The sequence below is a fragment of the Dermacentor variabilis genome, chromosome 9 (assembly GCF_050947875.1).
Source record: "Dermacentor variabilis isolate Ectoservices chromosome 9, ASM5094787v1, whole genome shotgun sequence".
NCBI lineage: Eukaryota > Metazoa > Arthropoda > Arachnida > Ixodida > Ixodidae > Dermacentor > Dermacentor variabilis.
In genome coordinates this window covers 53,684,557-53,702,107 of record NC_134576.1, presented here as the reverse complement: position 1 = coordinate 53,702,107, position 17,551 = coordinate 53,684,557, and the positions used below count along the sequence as shown (strand labels likewise).

The window sequence follows — 17,551 nt, the reverse complement described above, 5'->3', positions numbered from 1 at the left end:
CCATGTTGTCTGATGAATGATTGTCTCGTGAGCTGTATTTGTGTGTCTTGTGCTTGGGGAGATTTCGTTCTTTAACTGTTGTTTCTTCATTGTTTTTCTCGCAGGTATCTTTCGGGGAAAATTTGGTTTAGCCGTGTCAAAGGAGGGTGTCAAAGGAGGGCTTCCTTTCCGCTTTTTTTTTCGTTTAAGTCAGGGAACACTTGTTTACTCAGGCGTCTATTCATCACAGCGGCGTGCGAAACAAACAAGCAGGAAGTCGGGCACAGCCAAGAAATTTTTGGCTGATACACGTCTGTGAGTAAACAGCAACTATTATCACCTAATATCTGACATCGTTGCTGGTTTTCCAATGTCGCTATCCTTCCCCGTAGCTCCCAATCTGTAAACCTGTACCCATGGCGAGGTAACTTCATTTTCTTGCAAGTTTCACAAATTAGTGTGAAATATTTGTGCACCTAAGCCACCACATTTTCTCAACACATCACTGCCGTTTAAATTGAGCAGGCATGATTCACTTCGGTCGAACGGTGACCAAATGGCAGCGCTCTTTCAGGTGACGTGTAATAGAAGAATAGAGATGTGCGCCCTTTCAATGCCCGACGTTTCGTATACGCTATGTTTCCTCTCCATAGCCACATGTATCGGTAAACAAAGTCTAGGTTTCGTGATGAGGAACAGCGATTGGGCATTGAAGTGAAGCTTAAATGTGCTTCCCCTGTTCTTATGCTTGGCACCGAGCCCTAGACTTGAAGCTATGCATGTTCGCGCGTCAGGTGTCGCGATGCAGTGGGGCCAAGTCACCAATCACTAGCCACGCATGTAGTCGTTCTTGTTCATCTTGTCCTTTTGAATAAAAATCTTTGATTGCGAGAGTGGACGACAATCGTACTGTGGGAACGAGTGCCAGTAGAAAAGTGAAAAGGAAAATAAAAGTCTCCGGCCGCTACAGCTGTCGATTAGTGGCATACTTCGCTGAAACACAATTGCTTCTGGCAGCTTTTAAAATCAGTACCTATAATTGTAATATTAAGTTCCAAATTACGTACTTGTGGCAGAAGGGCAGGGAAAGCTTATGGCTCTTGCGTGGAGGAGAAATCCAGCAGTCGATGACAAACTTCATGGACAACTCATGGTAGCAATGGTAGGCGAGCTCCGGGCTGCACCAACCGCTCTTGCTGTCGCCATCTTTGTGGGAAAATAGCAAGGAAAAAAAACATGTTGCAAATAGACATCTACAATAGCTTCATGATTACTTACTGGAATTCTGCGGCAGAGACACGGAGCAAGTCAACGAAAGATCTAACATTGCGACACTCATTTATCTGTTACAAATGCAACTTTCCATCTTTCGTGCATGTGTGACTGAAATAATGAAAACGCAAATTTTTTGCACTCTAAAACACATTCTTTCTTTTATTCTGACTTCATTACTTAAAAAATCTGGCTATTTTACCGAGTCATTTCCGCAACTCCTTTGAGAATTATTATGTCCCATGTTCGTAATATGTTCATTCGATAAACTTTTCGTGCAATGATAAACTTGTGAACTTCAATTTGTAGATGCCATTACAGCTCGGAAGCTGCAGCACAACACTTGCCCCTTGAAGGCAAGTGCTGCGCTTCATGTCCACGCGTGAAGTCTTGGACAAAATTTCGAGGTTACATCACGAGTGAAGAGCTCCGGACCGCGTTTGCACACTCCACATACAAAGCCTATAGCGATTCGAAGCTACACCGTGTAGCCAGCCACTGCAATCCGTCTCAGTCTAGCGTTATTTGAGCGGAGGACAGTTGTACAGCGGTGATGTTACTGTTCCGTTCATTGAGCTGTCACTCTTGACAAGCAGTGCTCGGTATGGAGCATTCGAATATATATATATATATATATATATATATATATATATATATATATATATATATATATATATATATATATATAATCAGGCACTCCACACCCTAGGCATGCACTGAGTCTAGCTGTGCGCACTGGAAGCTATATACTCAAGAACATGGTGTTCCTTTCATGTCACCATGCGTACACTTAGCTCGCTGCACACTTGAGTGGCTTTTTACAAATTGTGGATTCCGGACACTTCTTCAGCCACGGCAAAGTAGTTTTTTGGCCAAGTGTCCTGATGCTATTGACAAAAAAATTGTGCAGAAACCATCGACACCGCTTGCCAATATAAGTGAATTTCCGAGCGCTTCTAGAAAGCTGTTCCTTTTTAGAATTGAAAAATGCAGTTTACGCTAATGCAAGAATGCATGAGGAGATTTAGGTAGTGTTCGGTGTTTCATTTGGTAAAAGCGTAGAAAGCACAGACATCAAGTGTCTCTCAAAGAGGTGTGATAGTTGGCGTTCTGCCAATTCACGTAGGAATTAGTTAATTTGTGAATTTTATTTATTAGCCACGTCAACGGGGCGATTTGTCGGGCACATAATGTCCGCCTAAGCAAGAAATTTATCTCAACAGACAGAATGGCGCTCCGACTGTCTTGTCTCAGAAAAATCGGTTTAAACTGAAGAAACAGAGATGGTATATATATATATATATATATATATATATATATATATATATATATATATATATATATATATGGAGCACGCAGGTTGCAGAGATATACGCATTAAATATACCTTTCTCTCCGTTAATGTACTGCGCACTATTTCTTTGGTCGCATTAAAGAGAACTGAAACTAAAATACGGGTCAGCGCGACGGGGCACGATTGGGAGAAACTAATTTATCAAGCAAGTTGCAAAAGTAAATAAAAGAATTCGCTGAAGGCTTAGCTTGGTTAAGCCTGGAAGATTGCGAAAGCAATACCCTTGGCTACGCATTGGTTCGGCTGATGGTGTGCACATGGTTGCCCTTTGTTAAACTTATGGCTATACATCATCCGACATAGCGCAAGGCAGCGCGCCGACCACTGCGAGGAGCCGAGCTGTAGCCCCATTTATCCTCATAGCAAGACGTCACACCAGCGAGCGCCCTCTCTCGGTAGCGCCGCAGCAGCGGCGCGCAAGGCTTCGCCTCCACCATCGATGCCGCGAGCTGGGGCCCCGTCTTTCGGTCTGGCGTGACGTCACACCAGCGAGCGCCCGCTCTCGGTAGCGCCGCAGCAGCGGCGCGCAAGGCTTCGCCTCCACCATCGATGCCGCGAGCTGGGGCCCCGTCTCTCGGTCTGGTGTGACGTTACACGGTCACGTGACGCGCAGTGGTATAAGGAGGCGCCACGACCACCGATGGGCCGAAAGTGCGAGCAGTATTGCTTTCGCAATAAAAGAGACTTGCTACGAACAGTGCTGTTAGACAGTGACCATAAACTACAAAAGTGATTGCCTCCGTTTTCCTAAATGCAAGCTTTCATTATGTTAGCATTCTTAGCCTACATCAACCATTTTGTGTCTATCTATCCACCCTGCTATGCCACATCTTCCACTTAAAGAAATCCTTACGAATTTGATCCTTTCCTAGGCGATATAAAGCACACGGATTGCTCAAACATAGCAGCATTATATTTAAGCGCTGCGCCATGAATACCTACGGGCATGGGAGGAACATTTATCAGCGTTAGCACGCAACGACTGCCCATTGGCGCGATGTCGGAGGCCACGCAAGAGAAATGCGCCTTCACGGACGCTCCGCCAGCTGGCGCAGAGTATTCACACAGAAGAGTGGCAGAGGAGCCCGGCTGCAGTACATGGTTCATGCGGGAAACGTTTCGGCACGCACCGCCGCACCACCGAGGTAATCTCGGAGGCCACGCAAAAGGGCGAAGACTTCGCCGGCGCGTCGCTCGGACAGTGTCTCAGAGGACATTGCGAGAGAGGAGCTAGGCTGCATTAAGGATTATTACATGAGCCGTTTCGGCGCTGGCAATATGGTTGTCACCACATTCCTTGATTGCTAATCCCATCAACAGCCTTCGCAATATGCGGTCGGTAGGGATTCTTCGCTGCCTCGCTTTTTTTTCTTTTGCTTTATTCCTTTACGTAGCTAGAGCTCCCGTGATGGGTCGGCCAGTAACCATTTGCCATCTGGAGATGTTCAGGAATTGATAGTTAAAGCAGTGTACTTGGTGTAATAAGATATTCATGCTGCTTGGCGATGATGGAAATCTTTGTGCGCAGGTTTACTTCGTCCAGCATGAAAGTGTGATATACATGCGCAGGAGTAAAGGTACAGTAAAGATAACTAGAAATAGGAAGTCCAGCTGTTACAGTATATTGCAGGCTGTGGCCAATACCGAATTAGTTCTCTCGCATGATATTTCCATTCATATGCAACTACAATGGCAGTGTCACACGAACTTGAATAATGTGTTGCTGGCTGTACTTATCACATTGTGGTATTTTTATTTATTAATTGCGTTATTCATCTGGGTATTCTGGTGACTTGCGCAAATTGAGCTAAAGCAAGAATTTAGTGCTTTCGCAAAGCGTTTCCTCTAGGCTTAATATGCGACAAGTTTACCTGCAGAACGCGACTAAGGCTGGCATTTTAATCTATCCATATCCCATCCTGTCACTGAAAAACTCCCATTATTGAAATGCTTAGCAGTGTCTGACAACGCACGTTCGGTCTTGAGGTTTTTATTACCGAGGTTATCTGACAAGTCCATAACACAGGTTCAGGAACGGCTTGGAGCTGCATGCTCTTTTTGTTACTCCGCGCATATTTCTGCGCACCCTCCGTCTTCTTATCATGTGGCCCAGCATAACACAGCTGCACGCTGGACTGCATGGCCGATAAAACATAGCGCTACCAGGGGGGGGGGGACACTCGCCGGTTCCGGTGGCACAGGAAATTGGCGCCATCTCTGTAATGGGCGACGCAAAAATCCGTTTCCCTTGCATGGCATCGTAGATCGTCGCGCGCACGCGCGCCGATCCAGGTGGCCAAGCCCTTCCCCCCGCTCAACTCCTCTCCCTCCGCCCTCTCTCGTAATACCCTCTCAACTCCCTCACCTTCGACTGTCTACGCGCCCGCGCCGCCATGCCGTTCCCGCCGGCCCGGTGGCTGCTAAGTCCTCTACGTAACGCTTTATTTTTGTTATCTACTGTCATCGAGATGCGTGCACGGCGCCGGCGGCACCGCGCCAATTTAGCCCTCTACATGAATTGCATATTTCGCTATCTGTTATTATCGGGAAACGTGCGTTGCGTGTGTTTGCCGGCATGGTCAGTTTCGTCAATTTCGCCGCCCTCAGTAACTGTGCTAGCGCTCCGCGATGTTTCCGATGTTTCGCCCGTTCCAGGACTGCGCGCACCGCATATGCATTGTGCAATGGTGCACGAATACCTCGATAACGAGCCATGCAAGGTTCTTCCGGGTGCCTAAAGACAGCAGGTGAGCGGACAGCTTGCTTCCGGCTTTCATTTGTGCTAATTAGTGTGCGCAGTCATACATAGCCGTTCTGGAGTGAGGCAAATATGGCTGATTTGAGAAGAACAAATATGTTGCAGTAACACCGTTGGACCAACAAGCAGCTAGCACAAACCACTTGAAACATACTGTATAGTTTCACCTTTGCGTCTCTCATATAACCACGTGCTTGGGTGTGTGCTCTGTATTTGTCTCCTACTGAAAACTAATTATCGTTGAAAAACTCGTTTCTGAGCCTCAAGGTATACGTATCACAACTTTTGCTGTGCCGAGATGACGAAACGAGTTTTTATGCGTGATCCGACTGCGCACTTTATCACGTTGGAATTTATGCTTTTCACTCACGTTTCTTCAGGATGGAAGCGTATCTCAGTACTCTGGGAGGCAGGACCTCATGGGTTTGCCCAGGCAGAAGGTCAGCAACTACAGAATCTGTTCGGCGCACTTCACGGATGGAGACTTTTTGGACCCGGCGGGACACAGGCTTGTTTGGTCAACCGTGCCAACCGTGAAAGCGCCATTTGAGCTGTTCGAGTCAAAAGGTAGGTCCAGTTTTAAACTTTTTTAGCTAGACTACGTGGGCCTTATCTTACACTCCACAATAAATAGCACAGCTTTCTCGCACCATTGTCTTTTCATCAACTGGAAAAAAGTGTCGGCCTGCTTTGAAAGTGCACTTCTTTTTTTGGAATTTACCATGTGGGGAATATGTACTCTTCACATTGTAAACTCCATAGAAAGAATAACTCTATTGTCAACTTTGCTGGCATACATTTAGTCTCCTTAATGGCACTTCAATTCGATTTCAGGCTGCGGAGTTAGCCCAGGGCAAATCGATCCATCTCTGCCAGGCGTGCCTGTGAATCATCAAGGTAGGCTGCATTTAACTTGTTGATTGTTTAACAGTTGTAAAAATTCATGACGTATTGTAGCTTAACTATTACAAATGCAAAAATTTATTTGGAGCTTTAGATATAGACATTAAGAAAGTAACTCAACATGCGTCCTAAATTCAGAGCCCTTCATTGTATAAGTATTGTAAACACAAACGAAGCTGGTGGCATGTGCTATTATTCTGGCAAGCAGCACATTTTGCACTTGCCACTGCTAATCGTCCGTGTTTGCTGTTTCTTATGCAATAACTGCTGTGTGAAAATGTGGCTCGACAGCTGAGCTTCTATATAACTTTACCCAGATGACGCTGCCAGCCCTGCGCCCCTGCGGGAGTGGACACCTGAGCCAGGACCGTCTGGACTATGCAGAGGTGGGCACATTGTTGCAGCACATTACATAGCACAAAGATTTGTTAAATACTTTAACAAACAGTCGTAATCCACGAAACAACCCAGTGTGGGTCCTAAATTCAGAGCTCCTCTAACATGCAAACATTGTGACGCATGACATAGTAAAATAAAATGTATACAGCATTTGAAAAGACGGAAACAAAAATGGCGATCCCAACACGGGCACTAGCCCTCGCATTGCACCCTTCCTTTTCGTTTCTGTCTTTTCAAACACTTTTTACCTGTTGCCAGACCTCACCAAATCTGAATGTCAGCACACTGCAGATGCATCTAATGCAGTCAATCTGTGCTCTTATTGTGGCAAACATAGCAGCACATTTTGCACTTGCCACTGCTAATCGCCCGTGTTTGCTGTTTCTTATGGAATAACTGCTGTGTGAAAATGTGGCTCGACGGCTGAGCTTCTATATAACTTTACCCAGATGACGCTGCCAGCCCTGCGCCCTTGCGGGAGTGGACACCTGAGCCAGGACCGTCTGGACTATGCAGAGGTGGGCACATTGTTGCAGCACATTACATAGCACAAGAATTTGTTAAATACTTTAACAAACAGTTGTAATCCACGAAACAACCCAGTGTGGGTCCTAAATTCAGAGCTCGTCTAACATGCAAACATTGTGACGCATGACATAGCAAAATAATATGTATAAAGCATTTGAAAAGACGGAAACAAAAATGATGATCCCAACACGAGCACTAGCCCTCGCATTGCACCCTTCCTTTTCGTTTCTGTCTTTTCAAACACTTTTGACCTGTTCCCAGACCTCAGCAAATCTGAATATCAGCACAGTGCAGATGCATCTAATGCAGTCAATCTGTGCTCCTATAGTGGCAATTTTATAAACGCATAGCGTAAGCTTAGACTTAAGACCTGTTTTTGGGAAGCCGTTTCATCATGTGTCCTAATTGCTTTTTACAGCTACACCAGCTACTGGAACTCCAACAGGACGGCGCCTAGGCACTGAACGTAAGTTTACACCATAAAGCAGTGCACATGTATGTGGTAGAGTCTCTCAGACAAACATCACCAGTAATATAATACAAGCTCCCCGTTATTGTAGTCAAGGCAGTGATGTTTACATTGATACACCTAGACTCCCACATCGTCAATTATGAATGTTTTTCTCTAAACGTTTTCCATATTGTCCATTACTAATTGTTGTCTTATGACGTAAGTTGAGCGATACCCACAGAATAAGAGCTATTTCATACAAATAAAGTGTGTTTTGACTTCTATGAAACTGCGCATTATAACAGCGATGCACTACTCTTGTAGGTACACCTTCATTGCGTGGGCGGAAGGAAAAGCTCTTCAGCCCTGGCACGGGGAGAATTCTGAAGAGATGCAAAGCAGATGCTCGCAGGTACCGGAGAGCCGTGTCACGGTTGCAAAAGCGTAAGAGTCCTCGTAAGGTTACTAAGAGGGATGCCATGGAAACCCTAAGGTCATGCCTGACACCAAAGTTTTACAAGCTCGAAAGCAGTCAGGTCGTGCTCCATGGTCGCAAAATGAAGGGAAAGAGGTGGCCACAGGAAATGAAAGACTTTGCCCTTAGCACATACTTTCATAGCCCGGTGGCATACAGGCACCTTTCCAATGTGCTTGCATTGCCAACCTCGAGGTCTCTTCGGAGGTGGCTGACAGAAGTGCCAATGACAACCGGAATTATTCCTAATGTAGTTGATGTACTTAAAGAAGCAACCACTGATTGGCATTTACTGGATCGGGCCTGTGTCATCATATTTGATGAAATGTCTCTGCGACAAAACTTGCAGTATGACATCAAAAACGATATTGTCATTGGCTTTTCAGACAATGGCTCTGAAAGGACACCGAGTGTGGCAAACCAAGCCTTTGTAGTCCTCCTTTCTGGAATTTCTAAACCATGGGTGCAGCCTTTGGCGTTTGCAGTGGCACGAACCAAACTGTATGCTCCTTACATCAGGAGGCTGCTATTTGCCTTAATTTAACAGCTAAGCTCAATTCAGCTGTTTGTTAAGGCAGTGGTGTGCGATCAGGGGACAAGTAATATTACACTTTCAGAGCAGTTAAACGTAACTCCAGATGAACCATTCTTCGAAGTGGGTGGTCACAAAGTTTATTTTCTGTTTGACACTCCACACCTTTTGAAGTGCACCAGAAATAACCTGCGTGCCCCTCACAAACTTGTCATTGGCACAGACATTATTGAATGGAAGCACATTGTGGAGTTATATAAGAGCTCTGATCCAATTGGAATGAAATTGGCAAGGACGCTGACAGATGGTCATATATACAAGAGGCCTTCCAACAGTATGAAGGTAAGGTTTGCCGCCGAGGCACTGAGCGAGTCAGTGTCGGTGGCATTGACTGTCATGATTGCTCTGGGGAAAATGGATGGGACTGCCAAGTCTACAGCAGACTTTATTGATAGAATTCACAAGCTATTTGACTGTCTCAACACCAAAAGCATCACTGCCAGGCGTGGCAAGATGGACTATGCCATCAGGGCTGACTCTGGTCATGTGGAGTTTTTGCAGGAGGCATTCAAAGGGATCAAATGCTGGAGATTTGAGAGCCCCAGACAGCCCCATGTAATTCGTGGCTGGCTTGTCACCATCCAGGCTGTCCTCTTGCTGTGGAAAGACCTCAGCCAAAATTTTGACTTCACTTTTCTCCTGACACGCCATTTGCAGCAGGGCCCTCTTGAGAATCTTTTTGGCACTGTGAGAAGGAATCTTGGCTGTAATGAACATCCTAATGTGTTTCAGTTCATTGCTGCTCTGAAACACATTTCTTTCGGGAAACTAAGGAACCTGTTGCCTCGTTGGAACTGTGAAATCGGAGACACCTATTTATTGGCCAAAGTAATGGATGGCGGTGCTGCTGCACCGCCACTCATTGCTGATGAGGCAGAGGTGCCAAGTTCCTGGGACACATCAGGTGGTGACCTTCTAGATGCCGAAGAGCAGAATGCACTGTACTGCTTTACGGCTCACCTCATGCAGCAATTTCTTTAAAAACGTCCTGCGGAGTGTGTTTGCAGCCGTTTTTTAAGACAAGAGGAGGAGGCACTAGTAGGTTCCCATCAGTTTATGGCCATGCTTCACGCTCATGGTAAGCCTCTTTGCCGGCCTGACACAGCCTTCCGAACACCTCTTTGGGGCGGTTAAGGACATAGAAAAAGATTTTCTAGAAAACATTGGTGTTGTAGCTCATCTACCACGTGTCGTACATGTGTTAGAGGAAAAACTGTGCGACAGCCTTTCCCAGGCACTGTTTTGCTCCACAAGCTGTCGTACGGACTTCCTCCAACAGCTTTGTCGGGCGAGGCTGCTGCTTCATATAAGGCAAGTAAATCGAGTTCTGTGTAAACAGCGGGAAAAAAGATCGTCATCAAAAAGAAAATTGCGAAAACTGCAAAATTAAATGTTCATAATATATATGCTTTCCTGAAACATTTTCTGTGCCTACAGGATAATGGGAACAATTTGTCATTATTGTGTCATTGGTGTCCTCATTTTACGTACCTTAGTTGGTCAGCAGCCTTAATCACAATGCACTGTCATGGGCTTTGGCTGAAATTGCAGCTGATTCTTTCATATTTTTGATCCGTGGTTCTTTCACCATTTTCATAGGTTCCTCATATTCGAAGTTGTACTAATTCAGTTGTTATCGCAACATGTCTTACCTGTAGTAGACTATAAAATATGCAGAACATAAAATCAGATTTTCTTCTTTCTCTTTGCCATGAGCTGTGGTAATTATTGCAGTAGAAGACGCGACAGTGATGGCATGAGAACTTTTTGCCTGCATTTAAATGGCCATGTTGTGCTATGTGGTATAAAGTTTGTAAACAGGGATGAAGTGTCTCAGACAGGCTGGCCAACGTTTCGATAGGAGGACCTATCTTCGTCAAAGGCGGCCTCGTCATCCTCGGCGTGTTAGTTTTAAAGGGTTAGTGCAGTGACGTCACGTGCGGGTGTTGTCGCTGGCGGCTGGTTTTAAAGAGAGAGATTACAAGAGGAAACAAGTGCTGTCGTCCGACGCCTGTGAGCTTCATTCTCAAGACGAGGGGACAAGAGCGTGAGAGTGGGCACGCGGGGAGAAAAGAAAAGAAATAGAAGCAGAAAAAAAGGAAAAAAAGGATAAAAAAGGGGGGGACACCAGAGCGGCACCAAGACAGACAAAAAAAGGGGGGAGTGAAAGAAAAAGAAAGAGAGAAGTGAAATCTTTAAGAAATACGGGGGCTTGGGAGCGTGTTGGGGATGCGAAAGGTTAGGAGGTATTCAGGGGGAGTCATTGGCGGCATGTATTTGAGGCATTAAAACGGACTCGACGTATTACTACTATGCTACTCAAGTCACTTTCAACTCATGTTTTCTTTTTGTGTGTGTGTGTCTGGGTTTTCTCCTTTCTCTTTTTTTTGTCTTTTGTGTTACTCGCGCGCTGACCGCTTGACCGACCGTTTTAATGCCTCAAAAACATGCCGCCAACGACTCCCCCTGAATACCTCCTAACCTTTCGCATCCCCAACACGCTCCCAAGCCCCCGTATTTCTTAAAGATTTCACTTCTCTCTTTCTTTTTCTTTCACTCCCCCCTTTTTTTGTCTGTCTTGGTGCCGCCCTGGTGTCCCCCCCCCCTTTTTCTTCCTTTTTTTTCCTTTTTTTCTGCTTCTATTTCTTTTCTCCCCGCGTGCCCACTCTCACGCTCTTGTCCCCTCGTCTTGAGAATGAAGCTCACAGGCGTCGGACGACACCACTTGTTTCCTCTTGTAATCTCTCTCTTTAAAACCAGCCGCCAGCGACAACACCCGCACGTGACGTTACTGCACTAACCCTTTAAAACGAACACGCCGAGGATGACGAGGCCGCCTTTGACGAAGATAGGTCCTCCTATCGAAACGTTGGCCAGCCTGTCTGAGGCACTTCATCCCTGTTTACAAACTTTATACCACAGTGTGCTATTCCATCTGTCAGCCCCTTTCTTGTTTTTGGACTTCCATGTTGTGCTACGACATTTCCATGGCATTTTCTGGGTCCTCAAATGAAAGGTATGTGACAATTGCACTTGTTTGCCAAGCCCATGATATTGCTCTACAATACCATAGCTATTCAATACTGCAGTGGCTAACGTGAGCACTTGTTCTGCGTCTGATATGTTACCCTTCAAGTGAAATCATGTAGCTCATAATTGTGCACTGATGTTGTTGCCCTGAGGTTCTTTAACATGCATCTGTATTCACACAGAAGCAAATAAATGATTAAATGCTAGGGTTTTATGTACCAAAGCCGTGATGTAATTATGAAGATACCGTAATGGTGGACTCCTGAATAATTCTGACCGTCTGGGACTCTTTAGTGTGCTCCCAAACCTAAGTACACAAGCTGTCTTGCATGACGTCCCCAGGGAAACGCGGCCGCTGAGGCTGGGATTTAACTAGCAACCTTGCGCTCTGCACCGCAACGCCAGAGCCACTCGGCTACCGTGACGAGCTGATGTAGAAGCATCTCATTTTACATTCGGCTTACATTGCCTTGTGCCAGGAGCAGCTGAACACCTTCACTTTTGAGCCACTGCAGTTGGTTCCTTCTAGAAAATCTTTTTCTATGTTGCGAATGTTCTGCGCACTTCGCGATTTGGTCTGTGTGGATGTGGCTTGTAGGCAAAGGCCAGTAGACAAAGAATGGCGATAAAGGCTTATTGGTAATTCATCTTGGGAAGCGTTAAATAGAGTGAAAGACCCTAGGACATAAGACGGTGCATGTACACGAGCACGGCTTTATGCATGCGTATGTTCCATGTCATCGTGCCTTGACTGTGCTGCACTTTGCTCTTACCAGTAGACAAAGTACACAAATAGATGTTCCTCCTCATAAAAAATTAAATAATGGGGTTTTACATCCCAAAAGCACCACCTGATTTTGAGGCATGCCGTACTGGGGGACTCCGGAATAATTTTGACCATCAGGGAATCTTTAACATGCCCCCGATGCATGGGACATGGGTGTTCTCGCATTTCATCCCCATCGAAATGTGTCCGCCACAGCCGGAATTCGATCCCGCGACCTAGTGCCTTGCAGCCCAACAACATAGCCACTAAGTAACCACGACAGGTTTTTCCTCCTCATTGTCATCTGCTATTCGGCTGCTGTTTTTCTGTGCGGAGTCTCATTCTGCAACTTCATAATCTCGCCCAGCTTACCATTCCGTTGCCAGTCATTTTTCTGTGTGATCATTCTATAAGCATACTAACTGCTGAAAAATTACGGTTCATGTTTATGTATTATCTAAGTAATTGCTGATGGCAAAAACCGCGTGAACAACCTTCATGTGTAGGCATGATACGCTTTTCTTCTTGAAAGCATGAGCATTGGAAGTGTCCGGTATGAAGATTTTTGCAGTTTGTGTTTATTACACAATGGAGTGCCCAGTTACAAGGTATGACTTAGTGCCGTCAGTGATCTAATTTTTCTGCTAAACATTGCATTCTTGGTGAAAGTTGTGTCGGCTTACTTCACCGGGCCTTTGATGGATGAATAGACTTTTCTGCCAAGGTGTCCTATGTGCTCCTACAAAAGGTGCCTACCTTCTGCTACTAGTTGCCATAGTTACTGAAGTAGTGGCCAAGTGCAGAATAATGTGTGTTTAGGTTTTTCGTACAATGTTATTTTTGTTCTGCCATGTCTGCGTTTTCATTTTCTTCAGTAGTAATGAACATGTCACGCATTTCATATACTTTTGTGCAGGTATGTAAGTAATTAATTTACAGTTTTTTTTGTATAACTGTCAATAAAAAAATCTTTGCTTTTAGTTGCACTTTTTAGGTATCTTGCATGCCGTTGTATTTGCCATTGCCAGTGAATTTTCACTTCCTTTAGTTGTCATGACTATGTCATACACGTCTTCCAGTTTTGTGCAATATCTTGGAGCATATACCAGAAGCTCGTCTACATTTCGGTCTTGAGGCCGTTAAATAAAGGACTTGTTTTGTTTATATGTGTGTGTACATGAAACGGCCTTCGCGTTTCTCAGCGCTTTTTTTGTTATTTCACTGTCTGAACATTTGTGTTTAGTACTCTTGTGTATGTCATGTACCTTTCACCTTTGCTCATTTTTTGAACGTGAATCACCACCACATTATAACAAAAATCTGTTTTCGGTAACGAAGTCAATAAAGCGAGACCAAAAGATCTGTTGTGTTGGAAGTGGAATGTTTTTTATGTCCCGGCACATGCTGGTATAATATAAGTATACCGCCGTGGGCCTGCCAACGCATAGCCCACGGCGCACTACGCGCCAGCTCGCAAGCAATGCCAATGCGCTGCGCAGCGCGCGCATTGCTTGCGAGCTGGCGCGTGGCGCGCCGTAACAAGCGCGCTAAAAAAAAAAAAGACGCGCCGCTTACGGGTAAAAAAAAAGTCAGCGGCGCGCGCGGCATGGGGGAAAGGGGGAAAGGGAGAGGAGCGGGTTGGCATAATAAAACAAAAAGAAAAGAAAAACTTTTGGGAGAGGAGGTGCCGCGCGGCTGCTATTGCTGTTGCCATGACAACGTAAACAATCATGTGCGCCGCCATTTTGCTAATGCGTCGCCCATTGGTTAGGGCCGTAACTGAAGGGGACCTTGGCGCTAGCGTCGAAAGAGCGTCTGCTCGAAAACGGCCAATGGGATGTATACGGAGTGTCCCCCCCCCCCCCCCCTGGCGCTACCGCCACGGTACACCCGATGGCCTGAGGCATGGCCCCTCGAGGGAATCACTGCGGAAGACGTCGCCTCGGCCTTCTTCGCCAGCTGGATTGCCCGCTTCGGGCCCCCTCGCCGCGTCACCACCGACCAAGGACGAGAGTTCGAATCGCGCCTTTTCCGGCTGCTCGGGCTGACCATCGGGTTCGAACGGTCGCGGACCACCAGCTACCACCCATGCGCCAACGGGATGATCGAACGCTTCCACCGACAGTTCAAAGCAGCCATCATGTGCCACCCGGGCTCAACCTGGCCTGACGCCACCCCAGCCGTCACCCTAGGTCTTCGCGCCACCTTCAAGCCCGACATTCAGGCTACACCCGCAGAGCTCGTCTACGGGGAACCCCTCCGTCTCTCAGGCGAATTTCTCGCTGCACCGCCATCCACCACCGCGACGGCAGATCCCACCGATTTAATCGTCCGGCTTCGACGCACCATCGCTGCCCTCCGCCCGTCACCTGCAGCTCACCACTGTAAGACCGCCCCCTTCGTCTTCAAGGATCTGGCAACGTGCTCGCACACTTTTCTCCGCGACGACACCGTCCGCTGGCCTTTACAGCCACCTTACAGCGCACTCTACCCAGTTCTCCGTCGCAACGACAAAACCTTCACCCTGCGCATTAAAGGGGACGCCGTCCGCGTCTCTATCGACCGGCTGAAGCCGGCCTACACCGATTCCGTGGAACCAGGGGATACCAGTGCACCCACAGAAGTCCATCCACGACCACCGACATCGCAGCCTGCCTCTGTCACTACACGCAGCGGACGTCGCCTACGCTGCCCAGATTTTTTAAAGCCCTGAGGGCTCTCCACTCCGCAGGGGGGGGGGGGGGGGGCTGATGTGGCGACACACTCCAAGTATATTTCTGCGCACCCTCCGTCTTCTTATCATGTGGCCTAGCATAACATAGCTGCACGCTGGACTGCATGGTCGATAAAACATAGCGCCACCGCCACGTCACCCGAGGCATGCGTCACCGACAGTGGCTATAAAAACAGGCTGCCTGGCTGAGAAAGACCGCCTTCTACCTTCCGCTACTGGGAAGAACGTAGCGTTGGTATGCCCGTCCGCTGCCATCGTTAGTCGAATAAAGAAGCGTTACGTTTTTATGTTGGGATTCGTCCTTCGGCAGACACGACATCCCACACTGCCATCGCTTCAAGGACGACGGTTTGGCGTTTCCTGGCGAAAAGATGCCAGCATTCTGAGCATGTGTTGGTATCGGTTGGCGAGCGTTAGTAAATAAGAGCAGGTGACCCGCTTCTCGCAGCCGTGCTATAGCCAGTTAGGTACCCAACTAACGATGTCATCTCTTGTCCGCGTATTTATTCAGGCTGAATAGCGTAATGAAGGTCTATAATTTTTCTTTGCAAATCGTTAATGCCAATGCCCTGCAAAAGATACCTTTCTCACACATGGTGTTCGTCAGCTTTCGCTGTATATTACCTAGTTAAGACTAGTAATCCATTACATCTAAGGAATTTTATAAGCGGTGCTGTTAATGTTTATTGTTGCTCGGCTCCTGATAAAATTATCCACTGAAAAAGTGTAAGAACTATTTTTTCAAATGATTGCAGCAAGCAATGAGGAAGATGCCTAGCAATGCGATGGGGTATATCGAGCGTGATTTATTTCCGAAAATGTGAAGGTATGTTTCATTGAAACCTCGGTGAATTTATATATAAATCTATAAGAAATATTACACATTTTTTTTGTAAGACAGCAAAAAGACGAAAATTTAAAGTTTTATAGAACAGAACGAGCATTTTTCTTACTAAAATGGCGAAGACTTTGTTCAACTTTGTGCCTCAATACAAAAAATTAAAGAGCCAGCAAAATTTGAAGCGTGCCTCACAAATCATGATGGAACTGAACTATTCGCCACATCAATTCAAAATGTCTGACCGGAATAAAATTTGGCAGGAATGTAGAGTGCCACTGGACCACCTTCGTATATAAAGTTCATCCTGTGTAGGTATGAGAATATGTAGATGACAAATGTACATATTGCGATGGAGATCACAACAACGCACCCGCAAAATTTAGAAATTTCAAATTTTTTAGATTGGAATGATACCTAAAATGTGAGAAAAATATACAAGTAGCACAATACGGTCTCCCAGCAATGAAAATGGTAAAAAGAAACAACCACTTCTACTATTAGGATCACTACTAATTATTTTAGGTTAGTGAAGGCTGGGATTCACCTCAGTTTGAAGAGAGCACAAGTAAATCTGGTCAAGAAGAAACAGGTCAACTGAGAGGCAGCAAGGGTAAAACAAGATAAATTTAGGCTGGTACTTGCAAACAAAAATGCAGCCTTAGAACAGAAAGATGATGATTATGACATAGAGATAATGAATGAAAGCGTAACTAGGCTGGCTTCAGAGGCCGCAATTGAAGTGGGAGGCAATGCACCAAGGCAACACGTAGGCCATCTCTCAAGTAATAAAGGACCTAATAAAGAAAAGACAAAAATGAAAGTGTCAGACTCAAGAGATGGAATTCGCGGAACTGTCAAAACTGATTGACAAGGTGAAAATAAGCGATATTCAAAACTATATCGCGAGAAAGAGTGAAGAATCCGTAAAAAATGGGCGCAGCCTGAAATACGTGAGAAAGAAACTTGCCATAGGACAAGCCAAGATGCAAGCACTGAAATAAAAGCAGGGTAATATCATCAGCAATCTTGAAGATAATACCTTTGCATCTTGTTTGACATCGTATTGCAGTTGTTTCTCTTTTTGTGTTATCCTTGAGCCCCCGGTGTTTCAATTTTCACACTTCATTCTTATCTTTATTCGAACTTTAATCCACTACCAATATTGGTGTATGCGTATTTTGTGGTGTTCTTACTATGTTTGCTGAATTGTTTATTCTTACTATCTTTTTAGTGTGTTTCGTGTGCCCCCCCCCCCCCCTATGTAATACCCTCTCCAAGAGGGCCTTTAGGGTATTTGAATAAATAAATAAATATAGTAAAAGAAGCGGGAGAATTGTAGACTGACCTGCACTAAGGAGTCAGGATAATTCCATTAGAAACAGTAATGGACAGGATACAGAAACTTCTATAACTAGCGATGAGGTCAGTAGGGCCTTTCAAGACATGAAACGAGGAAGAGAGGCAGGAGA

General features: G+C 45.8%; 1 protein-coding gene across 2 annotated transcripts in view; it reads right to left on the bottom strand.

The window, feature by feature from the left end:
• The window catches only part of LOC142592694 (uncharacterized), a 36,411-nt gene that overhangs the window by 15,787 nt on the left and 3,073 nt on the right, over positions 1-17,551 (bottom strand). The window contains exons 1-2 of one of the 2 annotated variants that reach the window (XM_075704270.1): positions 5,734-5,817; positions 1,047-1,185 (exon numbers count right to left, since the gene is read on the bottom strand). In XM_075704270.1, the coding sequence (XP_075560385.1) occupies positions 1,047-1,120 (74 nt within the window). In that variant the 5' untranslated portion in view covers positions 1,121-1,185; positions 5,734-5,817. Of the gene's footprint in view, positions 1-1,046; positions 1,186-5,733; positions 5,818-17,551 lie in introns of those variants that run through there. The other variant, XM_075704269.1, reaches the window with a different exon arrangement.